General features: G+C 48.5%; 1 protein-coding gene across 8 annotated transcripts in view; it reads left to right on the forward strand.

Annotated features, from left to right (window-relative positions):
• Positions 1-23,994, forward strand: part of LOC131663141 (uncharacterized) — a 121,347-nt gene that overhangs the window by 83,073 nt on the left and 14,280 nt on the right. For 7 of the 8 annotated variants that reach the window (XR_009301828.1, XR_009301829.1, XM_058933293.1 and 4 more), the window contains exons 11-14: positions 13,502-13,892; positions 14,469-14,617; positions 15,976-16,097; positions 22,092-22,268. Coding sequence is in view for 6 of the 8 variants with exons in the window: in XM_058933293.1 (XP_058789276.1) it covers positions 13,502-13,892; positions 14,469-14,617; positions 15,976-16,097; positions 22,092-22,268 (839 nt within the window). In the remaining 2 variants the exon portion in view is untranslated. The remainder of the gene's footprint in view (positions 1-13,501; positions 13,893-14,468; positions 14,618-15,975; positions 16,098-22,091; positions 22,269-23,994) is intronic. The other variant, XM_058933297.1, reaches the window with a different exon arrangement.

Here is a 23,994-nt window from a genome sequence, read left to right on the forward strand (position 1 = left end):
GAAAATACAAAAAAAAAAAAGGAATACTTTCGTATGGAAAACCTTCTGCGATGCGAGCGCGCGCGGAGGCCTCTCAATTGTCGTTATATATGGATCGAAAAATTGGAGCTCGGCGAGCGGAAACCAAGTTTCGCTTGGATGCTGCGATCAAAGGCTAAGCGCTCGATCGTAAGTTTTCTAATTAAAGGAAGCGATGGATGTAATCGCGCGAGGCGCAGATATTGGATAAGATCTGGTCTCTTCGTTCGGGCAACTCCCGCGCGAGTTCCGCCGCGAGTTATCGATTTCGCTATTTCGCGATGAAGCTTCAACGCGGAGTAAACGCGCTGCTCGTGCGGGAGAATTACTTTCGTTTAATGCTTAATTCCGGCTCTCGCGAACGAGCTACACGGGGGCGTGCTTAGCAATGTTCCTCGGTCGTTTTGCTCATCTCCGCTTCGGTTCGTCGGTACGCGAATTTATCCGAGTTTAAAAGGTCCCTGCGCGTTGGCTAATTGCACGGGCGTCTACGTCGTTTCCACCGAGTCGATTTAGCATTGCAGGGCGCAAACGACGAGCTCGGATTGAACGGCACATCGGAATAAAGTTGCATTCTTCAGCGTCGTGGCACAGTCTGAACTGATTTGACCCCGCGAGGCGTGTATATCGATTGAAAAGCTTATAAACTCTCGTCGCAGCGGCGGCAGCGACGGCGGCGTCCCGGAAATAAAAAATAAGTCGGCGAATCGCAGGCACTTTTGCGTGTCAGCTGCCAAATGGAGCGGCTATACTTATACCAAAGCGAATATTCGCGCGCCGCACATATTTCAATTTCACGTTCGCGCTCTGATTTTCGTTTTGCCGCCGCTGGTTTTCTGCTTTGTCTCGGGCGCCAATTGAAACGTTTTTGTTATTGAAACGAGCTTCCGAGACGTTTAGTGGACTATTGGGTCGGCTATTCTCGGCGTTTTGGGGAAACGCTCGCCGAGTTCGACTTTTGCCGGCTGATTGCAACTACAGTGACGTGCGTTTTACGAGTTGAACGCGCTCATCTGCGTAGCTTAGTAATAGGCGAGGGGATATATTCTAAGATATCAAACTTTATAGATCATCAAATTTTATTATTGCTCGCGCGAATTTCCTCTCCAATTGCTTGCCACTTATCGTTACTCTTCAAAGTGTAACATGAAAGGAGTTTTCTCTTGAAACGCTGCCGCGATTTACGCAACTTTTTTCTCCGAAAAATCCGAAGCGTAATCGTCTTTTCAGTTTTGATATTTCGCCACCTCGTCATTTTGTAATCGATCCCGAAGTGCACGCGCCGCGCGCGTTCAATTTTTAATGATGCATTACTCAACAAAGTTTCAAGTTTCCTCGCGATTGGTATAAAAGCTCCAAATGATGAATTCGCCGAGAGAAGGAATTCTCAATGAATCGAAATTTCTATGAACGTTTAGCCCACCGTATGCGCGAAGATGCAAAGGCATGATATACGTATAGAGCTTCTAAAAGTGTAGGAACGCTCGGGAGCTTGATAAATCCATCAACATCACTTTCACATTACGTACTTGGCGTATGCCTTTTTTTCCCAGGCTTCTCGTAACATTAATTCCCACCTCCCACACTTGTCGCGCACAGCGCGGCGACCCCAATAGTCGTGGTTTAATTAAACGTTCGCTCATCGTCCTTTCCGCTCACGAAAATTAGGTGGTTCCTGCCGGCTAACTCATAATACATGCGTGAAACGAGTCAACGTTCTCCCCCTTCCCATTCGCGACCGATGGTCGACGGATTCTCAGATCCTCCCTTCGGGCTTGTCGTCAGCCATTGCCGCTTTCTTTTCGTCCGTGTATGCGTAACCGCGGCGCAAGTGGACGTTCGAGATTTATGCGCGCTTGCGATTCGACCGACACACAACGTTGCCGTTCTTTCATACGCCGTGGTCTGCATTACTATCCATTGCACGTTCATAATCAGCATGAGCTGCATAAAGCTTTCTCATTTGTAACAATAAACGCAAGGCCTTCCGTAGCATGACAATATGTAATTACGTTATTCCAGTTGGACACACACTGCAGGACAGACCGATTAATAATGATATTTTCATCCAATAATGGTAATAATTGCACGCTTGTCGTGATTCTCGCCGGCAAAAGGAAAAAAGAGACTGCGACTCGAATGAAATCGCAGAGCACGCGTTCTAGCGTCCCTGCGCGCTTCAAGTGGGCGTCAATTGGAAAATTGGGCGAATAAAGCGGCAGTGGCGATTGTTAATTCTCGACCCCTCCAGCGAGTGTAAAATGCATAATCAACATTAACGCGGAACGGTGAGTGGGTCGACATAATACAAGTGCCTGACCCAGACAGGCGGACAGAACGCAATCGGCGATTGTCTTTGTTGGTAGCGCGCCAAATATTCCGCGGATGTATACTTTCGAATTCCGCGCGAGAGCACGCGCGCTTAGGTATCCTGACTGGCTGTATAATGAATTCAGCGTGTAATGTTCAGTGCGAGGCCCTTACATATGCACCAAGCAGTCCTCTCGCGTTACTGTCCCCTCACTTTCTCGCGGTTTTTAGTCAACCCGGAAAACCGGACTATCCGCAAGTTGTTGTTTTTTGTCTCCAAGAAAGTTGCTTGGACACCTGCTAGCATATAGCTGTGACACTACCACTGCCTATAACCGTGGCACGCGGCATATCCTGTGTTTTCTTTTTTTTTTTTTTTAATAATTCCACCGAGGTTTCAGCACCTGAATACAGTTTGAGAGCAGATCAAGCTCTTCGTTCATAGCGACCTGTTGTACAAGAATCGATGTATACACGCGAGATAATGTAAATTTTCATCGCTTCTTTCCAATGAGAAGTTCTGGGCTTACGAAAAATCAATTATGTCGAATACAAAGGCTACTATAGGGGTCACGTTCCATTATTATCATTCCCTTTATTCCGTAAAACGTCAATACTTATATAGGCTGCTGTCTTACGCGCGCTCTGTGCACTGTCAATCCAATTCGCAGCCTAACCACTCTTCGGTGCAAACATCGAAGCAGGTCAAAGCTAGGAGCGCCGTCGTCCCATTGTAAGGCACAAATCCCTGGGCGTCGTCGGTAACTTTCTCGACGACACGAGCGTCTCGTGAAACCGCGTGAGACGAGCCGATGATGCGCGGTCGGACCCTCCTATCCGTGCGGCTAAAACCTCTTGGTCGCGCGCGCGCGATTAGATAACTTTTTTTTCTCCAGTCATTCCAGCAGCGCGTACGCGCGGCTGAGATTTTTCTTCGAGCCTCTGTGCCGATTGAATTGTCATTTGGCCAGGCGCGACGTCCGCGTGCGAGCTCCCGAAACTTTGATCGACGGATCGCATATCCACTACGTCTATCGCTTATTTATTTGGTTCTTTCTTTCGTTAGAGAAGATCGATGGCCGAAACTCTCCGTGGAAAAATAGCATAAATAAATAAATAAATAAAGAGCTCGCGCTCGACTGTCGATTGGTTTTTACTTGGCGCGCAATGCTGTCGAGCGTCGAATGCGTCGCTCCAGCGACGGGTCACGAAACGTAAGCTGCTCCGCGAGAAAATAATAGAGGAACGTTACGGGAACGCGCGAGACTCGGACGAAAAGATCTCTGGAATTAAGAGATTGGGGCTTGCTCGACTTCCTGAAAGTCCGAGCGCTGTGCAATTAAAGTCGTCTAACCCAACTGGAGCGAGTGCCAGTTTCCTTCGCCTACCTTTAGCACCCAGCTGCTAATCGCACGAGGCGCGCGGCCTTGCGCAACCGCTGCTCTCTTGTATGCACACCGAGACAGTCGATCCACTGGACTCGTACGTACGCGTACGACGGAGTCTCGCGGGTAAGACAATTAGCTTGCCCCCGCCAGTGCCGAATTGGCGTATCTCGAGTGACGCATACGCGGGCGAGCTTCCGCTCTCACGCGCCTACTTGGTAAGCCCTCCGGTGTCATTGTTTTCCCCGTCGCGCAATTCGTGCAATTTGCGAAACGACGCGTTTCTGCAGCCAGTGTACGTCCAGTAGTCGAGCGCGCTTCCGGTGCGCAAAGCTGCCCCGGCCGTATCCAGTGGCCGACCGCGCGCCGCGCCTGCTCGCATGCCGACCAGCGCGTTATTTTCAGCGGCAACTCTTGTCCACGGCTATCGTCGGCGGGCGCGCGCTTTTCTGTGTTCCCGGGCTTTTCCGGCGGAAGATCGGTCTGCAGGCTCGGGTCGGTCGACCGTGGATTCCACGGCCGAGAGAGTATTTGCCAAGTTCAAAGCTGCTTTATGGGTCCAGAGTCGATTTCGGTTCTGCACTGTTGGCTCGGCCACGCGCGCGTCTAATTTTTGCGAATTTACGCGCGCGCTGAGCTTCAAACCCGTCCTTCCCATATGGTTCGGGTGCACTCGCGCGGAATCGGTGCGCGTTCTCCGTGAAGCGAAAAGATCAAGGCACCGCGTTGCTGTCGATCCAATGATGACGACGATCGTAGGTCGATGAACTTGTCGTAGATCGCAGACTCGAGTCAGGAGTAAGCTATGATAAAGAGGTGCATTCGACAATTACCGCAATCGATTCACAATGACCGTTCATTCGAAAACCAACTGACCGATTCGAACAGTAGCGAGAAGTACAGAAATATTTCAGACCGAGTCGATAACCATATTTAAAGATACGGCTGGCGCGCGCGGAACTCTTCTCAAGGAAATCAAATGATTATACTCCCATAATGATTATTTGCCAAGCCCCTCGCTTCCTTCATTACCTCATCGGAGATACGCATATTTCTACGAGCGTTCGAGATACACTCCGTGATTGATCGTTCGAGGCGGAAAACAAAACCAGTTTCTGAAAATACTCTTTTCCCCATCAGAGCATCAGGTCTTGTTCCGAAAACAAATCATCGTGTTTACGCAAACAAAGGCCACGGCTCCCAGAATCTAATCGTACGCATTGCGCAGAGAGGGAGAGAGAGAGAGAGAAAGAAAACGGTCGCAACGCGGAGAAACAAAAGACCGATTCGAGAGGAAAAGAAGAAAAAAAAAAGCGAGCGAGGAGAAGCGGGATTTGAACAAATTGCGTCCCTGGAAAAGAAAGCCGCGGAGCTCGGGAACAATGGTCGGCCTAAAGCGAGAGGAGAACTTCATCGGCGTCGATCTGCGCGTTTGTTTCGGAGCAGCTCGACGCGGCCGGCAAAACGGTCGAGGCTACCGAATAGCTGAAATCGCTCGCCGCGGGATGCTCGCGTGCAATCGTCCCGAGGCTGATGCTCGCCAACGCTGATGTATTTGAAACTACCGGCTTTTTTCAACTATCTCTCTGAACGTTTTGAATTATTCAAAGCGACGCCGCGGCGACCATGTGACGCGCGCTAAAGATCGGTGGACGCGCTAGGTGTGTTTTTGAAATAAAAGAAAAACAAAAAAACAAAAGGTTGGCGCTCTCTGTGGAATCGATGAGTGGTGGTCAGCTGCGACATGAAAAAGTGCGAGCGTACGTGCCGCGCGTGATTCACTCTCCGGAGAAAAATGGTTGTATCGCTGCGATTTCAGCTTCTCCCCTGCACCGCGCCTGTGGACTTGTGGACTTGAAATCGTAGTTTCGATCAACTTTCGAAAGGGAAAGAAAAAGCTCGATTATCCGCGCGTAGACGAAATAGCTCGAATTGGACGATTCAGTTGGACAAGTCCGTAATCGCGGCGACGATTTCAGTGACCGACGCCGAAGACTCGTCTGCATTCTGGTTTGTTTTGACGGCTTGCACGTGCGTTTGTTTACGACTGCGCTTCGCTATACAAGCATCGTTACGTCGCAACGGTCATCCGTTTCTGTTTGCGTTCAACGAATCATGGCAAATACATATTTAGCTCGCAAGGCTAGGGTATGGTGCTAGTTCTATGCAAGAAAAAGTAATAAATAAATACATAAAATATCTCATCTAAATGAACATCCAACCTATAGCCATCGATAAAAGAAAGAGTATGTGCACATCAGGAGGCAAGCAAATAATCTATATCTAAAAATAAAACTTTCATGGACACACACACAGATAGGCCGTCGCAAGATAGAGAAAAAAAGAGAAAAGACGCAGGGAAACATGCTCTCATAATGGAATTCTGGCGCGCTCGGTCAGGTCGATCATGAAGGAGGGGCGATGCGTCTCGCGCCTTGACCATCTATGCGCGCGCGCGTGTGTGTCTCGATCAAAGGCAGTCGCGAGAGTCCGCGGCGTCTATTTTTCACGCCCGATGCAGATGCGTCCTCGCCAGCGTCCGCTGTGCATTCGGCCGATTAGCTCGCTTCCGGCTCTTTCACGCGTGTCCCGCTCGCGCATCTACGTCGAGCCCTTTGACGAGGCCGTTGGCGCGACGGGCACGCGTGCGCATCACGGACAAACGGCTACTCGCCTCTTCTTATATCCCTTCGCCTGTTCTGTAACACTTTGCCTTTCGCTCTCGCACGCGACGCGACGCGACGCGCAGTTTACTGGACCGCGCGATCGTCGCACTCTCGTGATCTACGTTCCGAATCGACGAGCAGCCCGTGCGAGTCTACTCCGCGATCAAATTTGTAATCAATCTCGAAATCCACTCTGCTGGGTGGCCTTAGAGCCGCGCGAGGACGGCCTACGATGCGTCGATCTGGCAAACGTCGAAATTAAATTGAGGCTGCGAATAACGATGACTAAGTAGGAACGGCAGAACAAGCGACGATTAGAGCCGCGCTAACGAAGCGTGTAACCATTTGATTAATGACGAAGAGGTTGGAGCTGACGAATCAGCGCGCATGCGAGAATCCTTCGCGTTCGCTTTATTTGTTTTTTTTTTTATCCTTGCGGCTCTAGTACGTCCTACCGGAATTTCCATGTAGCGGCAGCGTCGTTAGCAAAAAGATTGCGAGAGACGGGGGACGATTTGAAAAGACGGAAACTCGTCGAGTCGTTACTCCTTTCTCGGCCTCGGATTGCTGCTCCGCGAGTTATGAAATGGCGCGTGCGCTGCTGTACACGTTGCCGACCTAGCTGATGGCCTCTTTTCTCTCTCTTCCTCACTTTTCTCGCCGTTGTTCAATTGCTATGCACCTTCCGGGTGTGAATTTTGCTGTTGCCTTTTCTCCTCTCTCTCTCTCTTACTCTCTTGCTTTCCTCGCGTAAGGAAGAACGGCTCTTCTGTTTTTACAGGTTCACTCTCGAAACTATTTCGAAAAACCAACAGTCGCACGTAGGAAAAAATATCCACACCGCGTAGAGTAGTAAAAGTGAAGACGCTGAACAATAATCGGATAGATGCATCGGGAACTCTAAAGTCGCATGGCGCAGCTTTGCTTAATCTGTATTTTCAGAATAAGCCAGCTCGCAAGAGCCGAGCAATTTACGTGTTTCCAAAGGAAGAGAGATTAAGAAAAAATCTCGATAAACAAAGCAGACAAGGTATGCGGGTCTGCTCGGTATTAGAAGTCGCGCGGGCACTCGGTTTTGACGGCGTGGCGTACGAGGTTGTAGGCTAATCGCCGGGGCATCGCACAACGGCTGTCGCTACAAGGGAGGCGAAACCAACTCGGCCGCTGGCCGAGCAGCACCACCCGCTGATGGCGTCGCCTACTCTCTCCTACTCTCTTCCTCTGCGCTTCCTCGTAATTTATGCGAGACAACGTCGCGTGTGCCAGAGCAAAAAGCTCACACGAGATGCATCTAAGGTCTTGGTATGACGCACGACGAAGCGCATCCTTTTGCACTTACTTACAGCGAGGGTCTTTGACGCCGGGAGTCAGGCGTTTGGCCGCGGGCAGAAATTGCCGCAGTGATGATTCACGCCGGGAACGCGCGATCGACAATTCGTAATACCGCGCGCGCGCGACCATCGGACGGGTCCTTCGATCGGGATTCGCACTCGAGGCCGATTTCACCTCGGATCGCCGATGCCGAACGAAACTAGATCGCCGAGAATCCAATTCCAGATAAAAGAAATGAATTACGGCGCAATTAAGTGGATGAACGAGGCGCATCGGATGCCGCGACGCTCGCGACGCGCGGCCAAACAAAACGGAACGAAAGTCCCGCTAATGACACAGCGCTAATCGCGCAGACGTACTTCTCCCGGTATCTCCCGCGTACGCGAGCGATTCAGTTCTATTTTTCGTTTTTTCTTTCCGACTGACCCACGGCAACGGCGGCGGCGCACCTGCGGCACATACCGCGCCGAAGCTTATAATTGGCGCACGCTTGGCTAAGTCGGTCACCACGCGGATACCTCTGGCCGACAATTACGCTTGCACACGCGGACACGTGCGATTTAAGATTCTAATGGAATTATGCGCTCGGAGCCGCAGTCCCTCTCGCCTGCCCTGCCATTGATTTCCGCAGGAGCGGACGATCACTGTAGCCGACGTCTGTGCTCTTCCTCGTGCTTTGGAAAGTTTTAGCATTCTATCGGGAAATCCGAAGGCCGATTGCCGTTTCCCGGTGCGATGCGTGCTTCGATCTTCCTCTCACATTCGGAATGTCCGATTGTTCGCAAAAAGTAACCGCGTGCGAAGCGTAAAACCAGTTTGTTTCAGCTTCATTTCCAGTAGGCGAGAGGAAGTGTGCATGCTGCTCCGAGACTAGGGCCACACCCATGCGCCGGATGTAATTGCGGAGTCGAATTCGCGCGCGTACAACGCGCAAAAAGAAGGCAAATTATAAGTAAACGCTACTCGCACGGGCTGATGTTTTTCTTTTCTTTGCAAAAGCACTTCCCACTTCGCGAGTTACGCGTCAATCAAGAGAAATCTCGCACTCACTTTAAATTCAATTTGAATCCCGTCGCTCTCATGGATAATTCAATCTAGACACGCGCACAGACGAAAAATGAAAGAGCGAGAAAGGGAGAGAGAGAAGACAAAAAGACGGCTCTCGATTTAATTTCCCGTTCGCGATAATCTCGTTCTCCTCGCGCGAGCGCGCGACAAATGAAAGCCCCGAATCACGATGAAAGCTCATTCATAATCCTTGGCACTCGAACAAACGGCCGCATTCATCCAAGTCGATCTCGCGGCTATCGAACAATCGGTCGGATTCAGGCGCCGCCGCTCGCTTGCTCTCTCGCTTCTGTAAAGAAAAAAAAACAAAGAGGCTCTGAACCGCTTTCAATCGCGCCGGCGGATGGGCGTAAGTCGCATTTGCATAGAGGATATTTCTTCGGCTGCTCCGAAGAATTGTCATGAGAAAGCCGCAATCGCGTTGTCGCTGCACTGTCGCCGGATATACTTTAAGCAATGAATCGCGCAGGTGGCAACTGCTTCGCACCGGGACGACGAGGGGCCTCTTGCGCGACTTGGAGAATTTCACTGTTGGCCAGACCGACGAATTGATTTTTCAATATTTTACAATTGCTTTGTGCATCACATTTAATTGTGTCGCACGATTACCTCCTTTTTGTTGCGATTTACAAACCGTAATCAAAAGAAAAACTGTTATTAATTGGATTATTAGCTACGTTGCTACTTTTCCACTCTAAATTGCTAAGATTGAAATTAATTTAACCTTATATGTCGAACAATGAGGTTATATACTATAAACGTCGTTGATTCGTACGAACGAGGCTTATTTGTGCCGATGATTTTACAGCTATACATGTACTAATTAATTGTATTAGAGTATTCGCGAAAAAACCAGTTCTCAATGCTCAACGATTTCACAAAAGTTAAAATTTCGTGAAAAAGTTCAATGCAGTGCAGAAATTTCTCCTCGCACGAAGCTCAAAACCCAATGAATCGGCAAAACTTTTAATAAGCTAAATAGGTAGGAAAAAAAGTCGTGTAGCAAACGATAAACAAGGCACAATGTGTGGAAGAAAAATTATGTCGCGTGACTTTGTAACAATAAAAATGCGAGTTGAGCGTCGAAACCACGCGCGAAAGTTTGATTAAAGGCTCAAACTTTAGGAGGTAGATAGGTGCCCAGCCGCCATAATATTCCGTTCGAGGTGCCGTGGGAAATCCGAAAATTTCCAATTACCCGTGTGCGACGTCGCTTTAGGCTTAACTTGTAGATCCTGGCAGCAATTTACGTTAACGAGAGCTGTTGAATTTTTCGAAAAAACATTGCATTGCTCGTGCACACTAATCGGTTCGCGAGCGAGGATTATACTTTTTTTCTGTGAAAGCGGCATTCGACTTGAACATTTAAAATTTTGCACGGTGATAGATTAATACTTTTTTTAATAAAATACTTTTTGTTGCCGTTTTTTCTTGTTTTACATATGAAAATCTATAAATACAGCCAAGTTAATTTGCCTTGTAAACTGCACTAATGCTCATCTCGAAAAATCGTTACAATTTGGATACAATTGTCGTTAATGAAATGAAAGATCTACGCGAGCAGTTGAATTTCCTCTGAAATTAATGAGAATGAGGAGGGGTTAAGAGGATCGTAAAAACTCGTTAGGTTAGTATGAAAATAGAAAGAAAAAGAGAGCATAATGGAAGGTAAGGACGCTCGATATTCGCGGCGCAGGCGACGTCCGAAACTCGCGGCTTTGAATTAAACGATTCGCGCGGATTTTGCGATTCGAGGAGCTATTGCCCGCGTTGCAATTAACAGCTGGACGCCGGAGAAAATGATTTCGCCCGTGCCCTCCCCAAGGGAAGAAAACGACCTTCAATCCGCAGTCCCGGGGATATTACTGCGCTCGTTCGTTCGTTCGTTCTTGCGCCGGGCAAGTCTTTTCGAATTTAGAGTGAGCTTTTTTTTCCGAAGCTCGCAGTCGTGCCGCGGTGCGTTTGCGTCGCGAGCATTTGATTTATGTGCGAACGCCGATCGATTCATTTTCAAGAGCTGAAAGATAGATCGTGTGCTTTGTCATTTGTCAAATGGAAAGATGCGTAGGTATAGCCATTGTTGAGTTCTGTTGAAGCAATACGCACAGCCATTTCTTCCCACAAACTCTTGTACCTCGCTACTCATCGCACCTAATGAGTTCAAAGCCCTCGATTCTTCAAAACTCATTTGCGCCCCTTCCCGCGCAACGAAAAAAGGCCATTTAATTGTGTTGAAATTCACGTAATCCTCGAGATTATTAAGCGAGCATTAAGTAGCACGAGCGCGCTGACACAAGAATGTTGGGCCGGGGTCTCCGGTATAATTATCGTGCATCTCGCAGCAGATATTAATTTTGCGCACGTGTGCGAGTGAGAGGGCGCTTTAGTAGTAATACCGTATCTATGCAAATGTACTTAGAGGACGGTACCACTACATAGCCGCGGTTGCATCTGCAAAGCATCTACCTCGAATTAGTTTAGCGGGCCAATGTACTGCGGTTGCACTCGATCCAATTTTCTCTCATATGTTTTATCACTTTTGTAACAGCGCGTGTATACACGTGCTCGTATATAGCCTCGTAATACTCCATATTGCTGTGTAATTTCTCGAAAGCCTTTTGACGCGCAACGCAAATATATCGAAGAGCAAGACAAACTGTGCTCGCGGCAGGCTCCGGCACTTTCATTAAGCCGCAACATGGGCGAAAGAAGAACATCGTCAAAGCGATTGTAATGCTCATTTTGCCCTTTCACCGAGCAACCTACTGCCACATCGATTAGCGAAATTGCGAGCTTTCGGATGATCTACCTATCGGCCGCAATATTCGTCATGTATGCTTAGCCGCGAGCGGCGTGTATGTACACTGCATAATTAACGGGAAAGCCATCGAGCAATTAAGCTCATTTACGGTGGCCAATCGCTCAAGATTATAACGATTTAATCTCGCTTCGTAAAATTACGAGTCGCTCCTTGTAAACTTCTTCAAATTTGTACGATTAGATCGTTGGAACAACGATTAATTGCTGGCCAATGTACCAATATACCGAGCGATCGTGGTGCGCAGGGTGAGGTGTTCCGCTGGGATGTAATCGATATGCAAACGCCCAACTCGACACGGAAACTCACTTATGGTAAAGAAATGCGGCGATGCGCTTCCGGAACGGAACACAAATGCATTGCGATCGCGACGGCGGCGGCGTCGGCGCGCGCAGGTGAAAAATGGCATTGCGCTGTGACTTCTCTTCTTTTTTTTTTCTTTTTTGCGCCTTTACCTTCCGACTTCCGTCGCATCTGAAATGATATATGGTTCGCATTGAATATGCAGAAGAATAATACAATCGATACCTTTCTAATAAAGTTTAACTGACACGAATAGACGAAAAGCAGCATCAACCGCGATGCCATTTGAAATTCACGAGATTAGGCTTATCGCTATAGCAGCAAACGCGAGGGATCCGGGACCTTGTTCTCGACGCCATTTCACACGTGGTGATTTTTTTTCTACTCTGCGCTCGACAAGAAAAGCTCGGATTTCTTTAAGCTCACCGACCAATTGTTACGGCGATTTTGCACGCCGTGCTCCGTCGTGTCGCAAGCTATAGGATTTCGTTCGAGAACTGTTATTTGGATTACTGCAAGTTCTGCTTTGGTGAATTGAATTTTTGAGGTTTGAAGTAAACAATTGTAGAAATGAAAAGAGATGATAAACCTGTGCTCGGTAAGCGTGAAAGAAGAGGTTAGGAATCTTGGAAAAGGATAGAGAGAGAGAGAGTAAATTTCATAGCGTTTTATTGCATGGCATTATCAGAAAGACGGGAAACCTCCATCAGCGGAGATCCGCGCGTTTCCCTTTGTCGAGAGCTCGGGCACACTTAATTTCTGCTATTTCTTATTGTTGTCTTACGAGCTCCATTATAAAATAATAATAGAAGTGGCAAAACTGAAAGAATTACAGTTAAGGCAGAGTGCATTTGCCTTGCAATTTATAATAGAAAGCTACTTGGCGCACATAATATAGAGAAAAACAAAGGAAAGACAAGCGCTAAACTTCCAATAACAGCTTCCTCGCTCCGCGCAGCGCCGATTTACAATTTCTCTCGTTGCTTCGCCGTTTCCGTATTGCGCGGTTTGCGGTTCTCGATGCTCGACCGCGCTAAATAATACACGTCGAACGCGCGCCGATGGACGTTCAAGATATCGCCCGAGCAAAAATATGTGCAGCCCCCTTTTACTACTTCTTAGCAATATACACCTCTTTGCGCGCCGTTTACGTCGCGCTCGACATTCCTCGATAACTGCGCCCGCGTCGGCCATTCGACTCTTACGCTTTCCACCGATGGACGATTCGGAATTAACTGCGAAGCGTTCCGATGTCGAAAATGGGAATTCCAATCTTTCGCTCAGCCTCGCTTCCGGAACGGCCCGGTGACAAAAGCAGCCTGCGTATTTCAAATGTTATTCCGACAAAATTTCGCGTTTCGATGCACGCTCTACCTGCTGAATAAGCCTCCTTTTAGCTCCATTCCGATCGCCGTACGACAGGCACTGCTTCCCGATGCGAAGGTCCACCGTGATACGCCCAGCAACTCGAACCAACGGATGCGCGCTTCGAAAAAAACAAATCTCTAAGCCAAATGCTGCGCGTGCGCGCGAGAGTCCCAAAGGCGTTCCTGGTAAAAAGAGCTGTGCTAATCGTTGCGCTGTGCTTTTGTGTGTTGCAGCTTCGGGCTCGGGCTCGGTGATCGGCCGGGATCCGCTACCGCCGCGCGCGGTCAGCACTTCGCAGTTGGCTCGCCAGCAGCAGCAGCAGCAGCAGCAGCAGCACCCGCAGCAGCCGGCAGTCGTGCAGCAAACGACCAATTCAACCAGTCAGTTCGCATCGTCGTCAACGCTTCCGCGATCCACTGCAGGTGGCGGTGGTAATGGCATAGTCAACCAGCAGCAGCAGCATCATCATCATCAGCAGCTGCTGCAGAGGAATGGCACGCTCCCGGTGCATCAGCAACCGGCTCTTAGTTCGGCATCGATGATGTCGGTGCTTGGCGCGGAGAACGCAGAGTCCGACTACGCCACGCACATCTTGAAGGCGGCCAGTAGTGGCGACGTCAGGATGTGAGTGCTTCGTTACTTGTGATCGGCGTACGCGGATATATTCGTTACGATCGCCGTGAGTAACGACTTCGCGCCGCGAATGCACGCTGAAATTAACGTTTCTCGCGGCCCCGAATTCCGACGCGAAATACGACGCGACGATTCCAGTAGATAGCACGTGGACCAGCAAGCACGGAGTAATTTTGCACGCGGTCGCGCGTATTCGGCCGGCTCCGGTGCGCGACAGCGAGCTCTCGAGGCTTCGCTTCTCTACATCGGCGCCAATGGCCTGGCAATGCCCGATGGCGGAGGCTTTGCGCGTTCGCGTCACCGCGATCTTTCGGGACACGCCGAGCGCGCCTGTACATTCGCCCTCTTTCGCCCGACTGACTCGTCGAGCGGTACGCGCAACAATACACGAGTGTCGTCGCGAGGCTTCCCGGATTCAAAATCACGTCATACGGACGGCCCACCCGAAGCTACATCTGCTTTTATCTTTTTATTGCCGGCTCTATCTGAAATGGCTCCATTGATATCGTCCAACTGATAAGGTCCAACAAACTTTTGTCTGTATTTTCGTGCGTTGCGTGCTCGCAGGCTCAACAGCGACTTGAGAGATCCAAGAATAGCATCGCCGATCTCTGGTCAACGTCTCGTCAGCCCGACCAACCACTTAAGAGTCATTTCGCCGGCCGACCACAGGGTTTCCAGTCCAAGCGATAGCGAGAGACACGCGCACAGTCAGAGTGAGTATACAATGTTGATTCCAGCGGTTGATCGAGCGAAGTGCGTTTGGAATGAATCGCAACAACATTCGCCAAAGGGTATATCAAAACAAAAAAAAACGCGTCACTTCATTATACCTATGATAAAGCACTCGAGGGATGGTTGGTGATAATATAATCTCGTAAGCCGGATCTCGAGTGGGAGATATTTATTTGACGAGGTACTTTGAAAACAATGGGGGAGACTGGCTTGCGTGCAGAGAAGGGTAAAGTATAGTGCGATGCCATCTAAATGTAATTACTGATTAACCGGTGGCACGCGCGTATTGGCAATCTATCGTAATTTACGGTTTCAGTCGACGAACTAGTGGATTCGTTATGGGGCGATTTGCTCGTTCAAATATCTGCGTACGTTTGTCAAGTGCGCACTCAGCGTATGCCGCAAATCATTATGCTCGACGTAACTGAACGCTTGCGTCGATTTAGCATGCATGCATGTTTTTTTTTTTTAATTTGCCCGTGTAGTAGATTCATTTCTGCCCTGTGAACGGCTATTTTCACTGCAAATATTGATTAGCCAAGAATATTTAATGAAGGCTTAATGTAGCTCGATTCAGTGAAAATTATCGAAGTAGAAGAAAAGGAGCGCCGTTGAAGATTTAAGCCTCGAGTGTTTCGGAGGAAAGTTTTCGCGTGAGATATAGAAAAGTCCCGAGGCGCGCAGACAAGATATGAAAGCGTCCATCGAGAAGTGGAATGAGCGTGCAAAGAAGAAAGAAAAGGGAAAACGTTGGTAGTTCGATCGTAGCGGTGGCAGTGACGAGTGACTGAGGTGGGGGGGGGGGGTCGAAAGTGGTCCGAAAAGCCAGCGGTACAGGGTTGACGGAGCAAGTGCAGAAGCTCATAAAGTCGTCGCTCAGAAATGCCAATGAATAATTCACGGGGAGAGCGGTGGCTCGAGCTCCTTCTGCCGCTGACTCCCGTGCGCTGATTGAAACCGCGCCGCGACGGACATATTTCTCTTGCTGTCGGATCTGCGCACCCGTGAACGTGCACGCGAGTTGTTTTTCTCGGGGAGCTCGCTAACCACTTTATCATTCATTGCTGTTGTTTCGACCCCGCAGTATTGACGGAAGTGTATCTCCGTTGTTGATGTACTATCTTTATCTCGGTTTTTACGGAAATATCGCTGCACCGAAATATGCTGCTACTGTCGTACTTTTAGAATTACCGAGGGCACGTCGAAAACAGTTTTTAAACGTCTAAGAGCCAAGCGATAACCCAATAACCCAGCGACATTACAGAAAGCTACGCTGGCGTTGCGATCCAAACACTCGACCTTGAACGAGCTAAAGGTATACGAATTGTGAAAATTGCAGGCGACCGAGGCATGTCAAGTCCGATGGGGCGCGGCGAGCCAGAGTACGGCAGCAACCCGACGCTGAGGCAGATCCAGCGTGGCGGCAGATCACGCCAGTCCGAAGAGCTTTTGCACAAGAGGGTAAGTCCGCATGATGTGCCTTCGCGAGAAGCGCTACAAGAGTTTACTCGCCAAATTGTTTGCAGAGGCGCTACGCGCAGCTGCTTTTTGTATTGGCAATCTATCGTACAGCCTTATGGTCTTCATCGCGCGGATGTTTCATAAGTTTGCGCCCCCCCCCCCCCCCCACACACACACACACATACACGTGCTGTCGGAGCGTTCTGCCGATGCATTACTTCATTGTTTGCGTGTACTACATTGATTATTAGCCATCGACGGAAGTCGTTCAATACGATGCGTCATCCCTTTATTAATGAGAATTTTATGAGAGAGCAAAAAACTCGGCCGGCGGTAAAAGTGCGCCCTTATCGACGGCGAGTCTCGACCTCTCGACCGGTTTCCAGCTTTGACTGTCGTGCTCTTCAGCTCTTGCTCCTTAAGAATAGAATAACAAGCCGAGTAAGAGAGAGAGAGAGAGAGAGAGAGAGAGAGAGAGAGAGAGAGAACACAGAGAGAACCGGGCGACAGTGAAGAAAAATAAAATTCCGACCAAGAGCAAGAAAAAGGAATACGAGGCAAAGTAGATAAGACTGAAACTCCATCCGACGAGCTCAGCAGCGGTCAGCGTTGGGCTGGTTGCCAGCTTGCAAAAGATATTTATTCTAGAGCTTCTTCGTCGCTTTTGTTTTCTCCGCCTCTTTTTATTTATTTTTTTTTTTATTTCAAAGGGGCCGCCTGCAATGCTGGTATTTCGCGAGAAGCTCCCATAACGATCGAATTCTGCAAGTTTCAGGCAACGAATTCGGAATATCGACGGGAGGTGGCGCGCAGTCGAGCCTCCCTTCTTTTCGCGGAAACTTGCGCGGCGGTGTTGTACGCTCGCGCCGGCTCGTAGAAAACTAGTTGGACCGTGCGTGCACGGCCTTGCCTTCTCGAGCTGCGACTTCTCCCTCGTAAAGCCCTGAGTCCGCCGCCGCCGCCGCCGCCGCTGCTCCGAGAGGTGTGTCGTTATTTCGACTTCGCAAGATCGTGTGCACGTGGCGCGGCTCGCGTGCTCGTCACGCGGTAAAAGGAGAGAAACTCATTGGCGGCGGCCTTGGTGCTTGTTTCGAAGGAAGGGCCTCCCCCATATACAATGCTTTGGCTTGAACGGATGGTCAGCTCTTTCTCTCTCTTTCCGTGCGCGCGTGCGTGTGCGCGTGTCGTAGTCCATAGCCGTAACTACGGCCTGTTCGCGCCCCTGCGGCAAATTGATATGGCGACGCCGTCGTCACGGTCTTCGTTTGTTTTCGGCAGGCTTTTTTTTTTCGAGTGTCCTAAATTTCGTTGTAAATTTACGATCGTCGTGCGCCTAGATTAACCTACAGAGAATCGGACGCAAACGAGGCGAAAATACATCGCCGGGCTTGTTTCGTATCACCAACGGATCGAAGCGTAACAACTTATTCAGAACGCCACGAATCGATCGGCTACGTAGAATGCGCGATCAACAGGTCGACGTAGTTGCACCCTCGTACTTTTTACGGTTCCATGATCTTTGCTCTGGATCGATCGAAATCATTCTATATTCGTAGCGCGTTCGCCGTTCCCCTTTTATTTTTTACTTCTACGCGAAACTTCTCCGCTGAAATCGCCTCATTCCAAAGTGGACGCTTACGTCGCCCATGCTCCTGTTTCGCATGACGATCGCGCGAGATGACGGCTTACCAACCGTACATTCCGAACACACTCTATAGACGATTTTGTAAGGCAGACTCGCGGTAGGACAAACCTGCAAATGAGCGAAGCTGAAAACGCTCCAGGAAACGGTTTAGCCGACGTGCGCGCGACAAATAAGCTCCCGCCTGTCAAGCCGAGCGCGATATCTCGCAGAGGGAGCGAGCGAAGCAAAGAAAAAGCAGTAAAATTGAGTAATTGCACGGTGGACACTCGATCGCGGTAATCGATCGTTTGGCTTTATAAACCGCTATCCACGCACGTGCCCTTTGCTCTAGCTGGCAACGGTATAATCAACTTTTTCATTTGCGCAAAGCCAGGTCGTAGCCGCAGCAGTAGCAGCGGCGGCGGCGGCAAAAATCATATCGAGCGCGTGCGCGCATATCCGCATGTATTTTGAGCTCGGCGCTCATTCGATTACTGCTTAGCCATAGAGAGTGCGAAACACCGTTATGTGTTTTTTTTTTGTCCTATTACGTATCATTAGACATACGCGCGCGATAAGGTGTATATGTTGCGTGACCGCAGTTCCGCTCTCGAGCGACCGTTTCGTGTTATTCTCCCCTTTATGCAAATCGGAATACACGCTCGGTGGACGATGACGACGACGACGATGATGCTCGGCGAAAGCGACAACCGCAAAAGAAAAGACCAACGATCGACGATGGGCGCGTCGATCCAATGTTATCGGGCAAAAATAAAGAATAAACGGGAGAAGCGAACTGTGTATAACGGGCGCGCGCGTCGTCGCGGGGAGGACAAAAACGTATAAAACGATATGCGGGCAGCTCTGCTCTCGCAAGTGGAAGAAGGATGACGGGACAAAGGCGCGACGAGAACAACAGGAGATACGAAGAGCGCGCGACGAAGCTCGACGGGCCTCTTTCCGCGCGTAGCCACGATTCCGACTGCCCTTGGTTGCCCAGCGCCGACGACTTTCGTGCGAAAATTCGGTATTTTTCTCGGTTGGAGAATTCTCGCGAGCGAATCTGGTTGCGAGTTGGGGGCAATGGCGAAAGGTTCGCCGAGGAAACACGAGAGAGCGAAGCTGGGCAAGGGGCCAGTTGGCCGATAGGTCCGGTCCTGCAGCCAAAGCAGAGAGTGCAGCGAAAGAGAACGAGAAGAGAAGAGAGAGCGAGAGAGAGAGAGAGAGAGAGAGAGAGACGCGGCGAGAGCTGCTGCGATAGCGTCCGTGATCCGCAGTGCGCGTCTTGCCGGCCGCCCCCGACGACCGCCAATGCGCTCTCGTCTTTATATCACGAGTTTCGTTCGCCCCGCGAAGTCTTCTGTAATAACGCTCGCGTGCGCGAGGCAAAGTGTGCTCTCCCCGCGCGCGCAGCAGCAGCCGGAGTTTTCGTTCGAGCGAGATGCTGCTGGCAACGCGCTGAAAGTGGCTGCTTCTCATGAGCACCTTGAGAACTTAGCCCGCCATGCCGCCGTGACTGCAGGCTTTCAGGTTCGATTTACGTCTCCTGCTTTACTCTTCTCGCTTGCTTCTTTATCGCGAGTCTTTTCGTTCTTTATTTTCATTCTTTTTTTATTTATTGTTCAATATTGCTCGCGAAAATCAGTGTGCTAAACGAGTATCACATGTTTATTAATGCAATTGCGTCATGGACAATTTTTAAAATGTCAATCGCAAAATAACTTTAAGCAAGTAGCAATAGGAATTGCCGAAAAATGAGGCATTGGAAAAGCAGATTTGGTTGAACAAAAGAGGTGAAGAACAAAAGAAAAAGAAAGACTCGGGATTTCCTTCAAAAGACATAACAAACTTGAGAGCGCAGTGAACTATACGCGTCGAGCTCCTCGTGCCAATACATACTAACGTTTTCGACCAATACCCTTCACAATCCATTCACGCCAGGTATACGCAGCCCCACGGTCGGAAGTGCCCTTGCGAGACTCGCAGGTCCATTTTTGTCTAGCGCGTCTCTGATAATTCGCGCGCAGCAGGGGACACGGACAACTTCATTGATTTATGACGGGAAAAACTCCTTTCGTCGACAATCTCAAAGGGAAGCTCACTGCCGAAAGGTCTGCCTACCTTGTGCGAAATGAATTTCACGGGGCTGTCCGAGATGAGATTCTTTGAAAAGGCGCGAGACGCGGTATTCGATCAAATGTATCCATGCATTGGAACCAAAGCGAGCCATAGTAGCGCGTACCTTAGAATTTATACGATGCGTTGGCGTACAGCCGGGAAACTAGAGCGAAGCTCATTCCTCCGAAGAAGCAAGAGTCTCAGATGCCCGCGCGGGAGGCATCTTGCGCCAAGTAGAATAGCAAACGACGTCGATAAATCTACAATTAGGTCGGATGTATGTGCGAGCGTAATGTGTACTTTTCGCGCGTGGGACACGGAGAGAAAACTCGGGAGACTCGCGTTCGTCGCACGTATTTACGAGCTGTATCGCTACAGCGGCAGATGCTCTTCCCTTGGCTTCCTCGGTCGCGAGCCTTTTGGCATCGCGTGAGGCTCGTAAGCTTCGCGCGCCTCGCCGCCCGTGGTATCGCAGTTCCTTGATGGCTCTTTCCTCGCCGCTTTAAACTATCGGTCGTGGATGTGATACTAGAGACTAACGCGATTTGGCATTCTGTTTTACGGTGTACGGCTGTGCCTGCTAGATTTTATGAGACGAACATTTCAATGGTTTGGAAAATTCAGCCGTCGTTTCGTTCAATTTCACGGCATTTGAGTTTCTTCCACTTGACGATACTGCGAACGCTGAAAATTAATCCAACCAATCGAGTGCCGGCCAAGCTTGATTTCGAGAGACGGATCATGACAGAGCGAGGTACTCCGGAGGGCGGGGGAGGAAGACAAGAACAAACGACGCGGAGATGTCTAGACAGTAAGACACGCATACGTGAAAAGTCAGGCGATGGGAGGTGCGAGCGAAAAATTCGATATCGCGATTGAACCGGTCACGCTCCGTCTCCGTCTTGGACGCCCTTGCGCGCCTCGAATTTACTACGTGCGCGAAGCTCGAGGCTTATCTTGGCAGATCGTAGGCTCCTTCTTCCGGTTACGATGTGCTTCCGCCATCTATATCGCCTGTATAAACTTAACCGACGTTCAAGCTTTGGCAACGTTGCGATAGTTACCGCGAGTATTGAATACTGTTTGCTCTATCCGAGTGCCATCGTCGCCAGGGAGGGCTACGTATATTGTCAGAACGAATCGAGCAATTCGAGCCTAAACTCGCCTACGACAGACTCATTTAACTCGATTATCCACTCGAATGTTGAATCGATAACGTCGTTCAGAAATAATTGCGCAAGACGCGCGCGTCATCGTCAATTTTCATTTTCCAATTAAATTCTGCCGGTGATCAGTTAACGGCGCCTAAAATGAAATCTAAAGCAGCCGGAAAAATAACGACCCTCAAAGCTCGTTTTAGTCGTACGCTGTAGCGGAGTGACGAGTGACGTGACGCTTTTACACTGAAAAGAAAAGGAGAGAGGGGATACTATTTCTCTCTTTCGCTTGCATACGTTTTTAATAGATCAACTCGACGATAGACAAGACTCATTACAGCGAGAAATCGTTGCGTACCGACACACTTTCTTTATCGCCGGCGAGGTTTTGTCGCGCGCAGGGACGGAAAAAAAAAGCCGTCGCGAGCATTATCCAGACCGAGAGTTTTCTAAACTCGACCGAGAGCGAGCTTTCGCTAAATTATGAATGGAGTATATGGTTCGTGGTCTGGTTGTTTTTACTTTTTTTTAATCGTTTTTAATTTTGAACGGAAAGTAGATTAAGCGAGATCCGGTTAAAACCGATTTGCATGAAATGCTCTCGCTCTGTGTTGAGATATTCACAGCCGACGCGACGTCGGTCTGCGTCTAACCAGAATCAAGGCTTTAAAATAGTACGCCGACATTTCTGCTCGATCGAATTGGCATTAATTCGTTGGTGCAGATCGATCGAGATAACGCGAAAAGAATGCGTATATCTCTTGAGACGTCACGCAACGTTCCTCGTGCTCCATCCGTGGAGCGTTTACCTCGATCAAGTCTCAAGTCATTTTGTAGACTCTGCGATGTCGCAATGATATGTTGCTATACGTTTGCGGAAAAGAAATTAAGATTTTACTTTATCCTTGCAAGTTTTCGAATCTTTCGCGCAGCAAAAAGCGACGAGAAAATAATTTAAACGAGTTCGACGCAAACTTATGAAACGTCCACGTAGATATATGTCCCCAATCCGTCTCTCCATCCAAGAGTACACGTACGAGCGCAAGAACAAAATATCGATCCAGCTTAAAAACGTAACTTGCATGAATTAAACAGGGCCAGTCGAGCAGTCGGCGAAGCCTGAGGCCGACAAGTGGCTTGGTTCAGGTGTCCGCCGGCGAATTGCTGGGCCGAACTCACGAGGAACTTGTACTTCTGTTGATTCAGCTACGTCGACAGAGTGCTACGTTGTGCAAAGCCATGGAAACCTGCCATATGGAGATCGAGGCTCAGGTCCTTATATTTTTTCACGTGAAAGCTCTCATCTTTCGTAGCTCTCTGCCGAAACAACTACTGCGATCTCTCTCGTTTATCTAATTTGGCTTCTGCTGCGACGTATCGCATCAGTGTAAAAAAAAAGAATGCACTCCTCGTGCGAATTTTACACCGGTGCGATGGGGACAAAGACAGTTTGCTTATGGTGCTATTTTGCTACCAATATGTATGAATAATTTTATGAGAAATTTTATAGCGCTTGGTCTGCATACTACGCTGGTTATATTTCGCAAAAGGTGATAAATAGATAAAAAGGTATACGCTTTGGTGAAGGTTCCAGTCACGCTTGCCTCTAATACATATCACGCGCAATCATTAATGAACATTTGAACCCTAATCTATTATCAATTACAGCTATCATTTTTTAACAATTTTTTTTCATTTAACAGGTTCTATAGATTATCTATTGTGTATAGTCATGTGCCAAATAAGATATACAATTTATAGTTGCTGGTTAATTACAATGAATAAAAATAATTGCATGTTACGATTAATCTTACCTTCGTAGATCATTAGAAATTCATAACATATACTTTATTACTATACATTTTGCAAGCAATTATTTTTATTACTTTGGTGCTTAATCTTTACCATAGTATATTTATTTCGTACTGATCTAACGATTCTAATGTATGAAATATTCTATAGTACGGACATTCGACTACTTTACGAAACTTAGCTCTATACAGCGGCTGTCACACTGATAAATAAACACACTCGAATAAAAGCGTCGTGCTGTGTTACTACGCAAAACATCAAGTTGTCGCGTCGGGCAAAATAACGAGAGAAGAAGGCAGTCACTTAACGAGTGCGTATCAAGAGCAGCGCTTCGCGTCGTCGTATCATCACTCGCAATTATTCTCTCCTCCCTTTTCTAGTGTATGTTTTTCTTTTTCTTCCCGGCGCTCGCGCGTGCAATATAACGAGGAGAGTGCTCAGAGGGTGGAACAAAAGGCTTGATTAATTCGCCGCCGTACACTTGGCCAAAGCGCCAACTCAACTCTCTCTATACTCGAGTCTCTCTCGCTGCGCATAGCAGTTCGAATTGCCGCCGCAAACTTATTAAACCCCCTTTCTCTCTTTGGCAAGTGCGCTTTGCTCTTCCGACTTTTATTTTTTCACGCGTATATAGAGCGTGGAGCGAGCGTCGCCGTGGCTTACCCCACGTTCACATTTTCAAGTCACAGTCGCGACTACGATGTCGCGCACTTTATCGATGCTGTTTCACTTGAATAATCTAATGATAAAGAAATACTACTGGATTTCATTTGACCGTCATTTCTCATAATAATCATTGTTCCGATTCATCGTTACAGTTTTCATTAACAAAGTGAAAAACTTCAAACTATACTGGAATTAATTGAATTTGTGTTTGAAACAAAGTAATACTACAATTGTTATTCTGATTATTGTGTAATAAAGCGTTTATTATTATGAAGATATTTTGTAATATTGATGGCATGATATAGATAGATGATTTGTTCCTTTTTCCATCTATCGATGAAATTGTGAACCTAAGTATCAAACGAGTTCTTATCAATTTGTAGAACAATCAGATGAGCTGACGCGACAGTACGCGATTAAAATGCGACGCCATGAAGTAAAGTTGTAGAAGGAGAAACGAATCGTTGAGGCGTAAGTGTCGTTAAGATCAGAACTAAGTAAGAAGCTGTATCGAATTTGC

This window comes from Phymastichus coffea, unplaced genomic scaffold (genome assembly GCF_024137745.1).
Source record: "Phymastichus coffea isolate CEN01 unplaced genomic scaffold, Cenicafe_Pcof_1.1 PCOF00031, whole genome shotgun sequence".
Taxonomy (NCBI): domain Eukaryota; kingdom Metazoa; phylum Arthropoda; class Insecta; order Hymenoptera; family Eulophidae; genus Phymastichus; species Phymastichus coffea.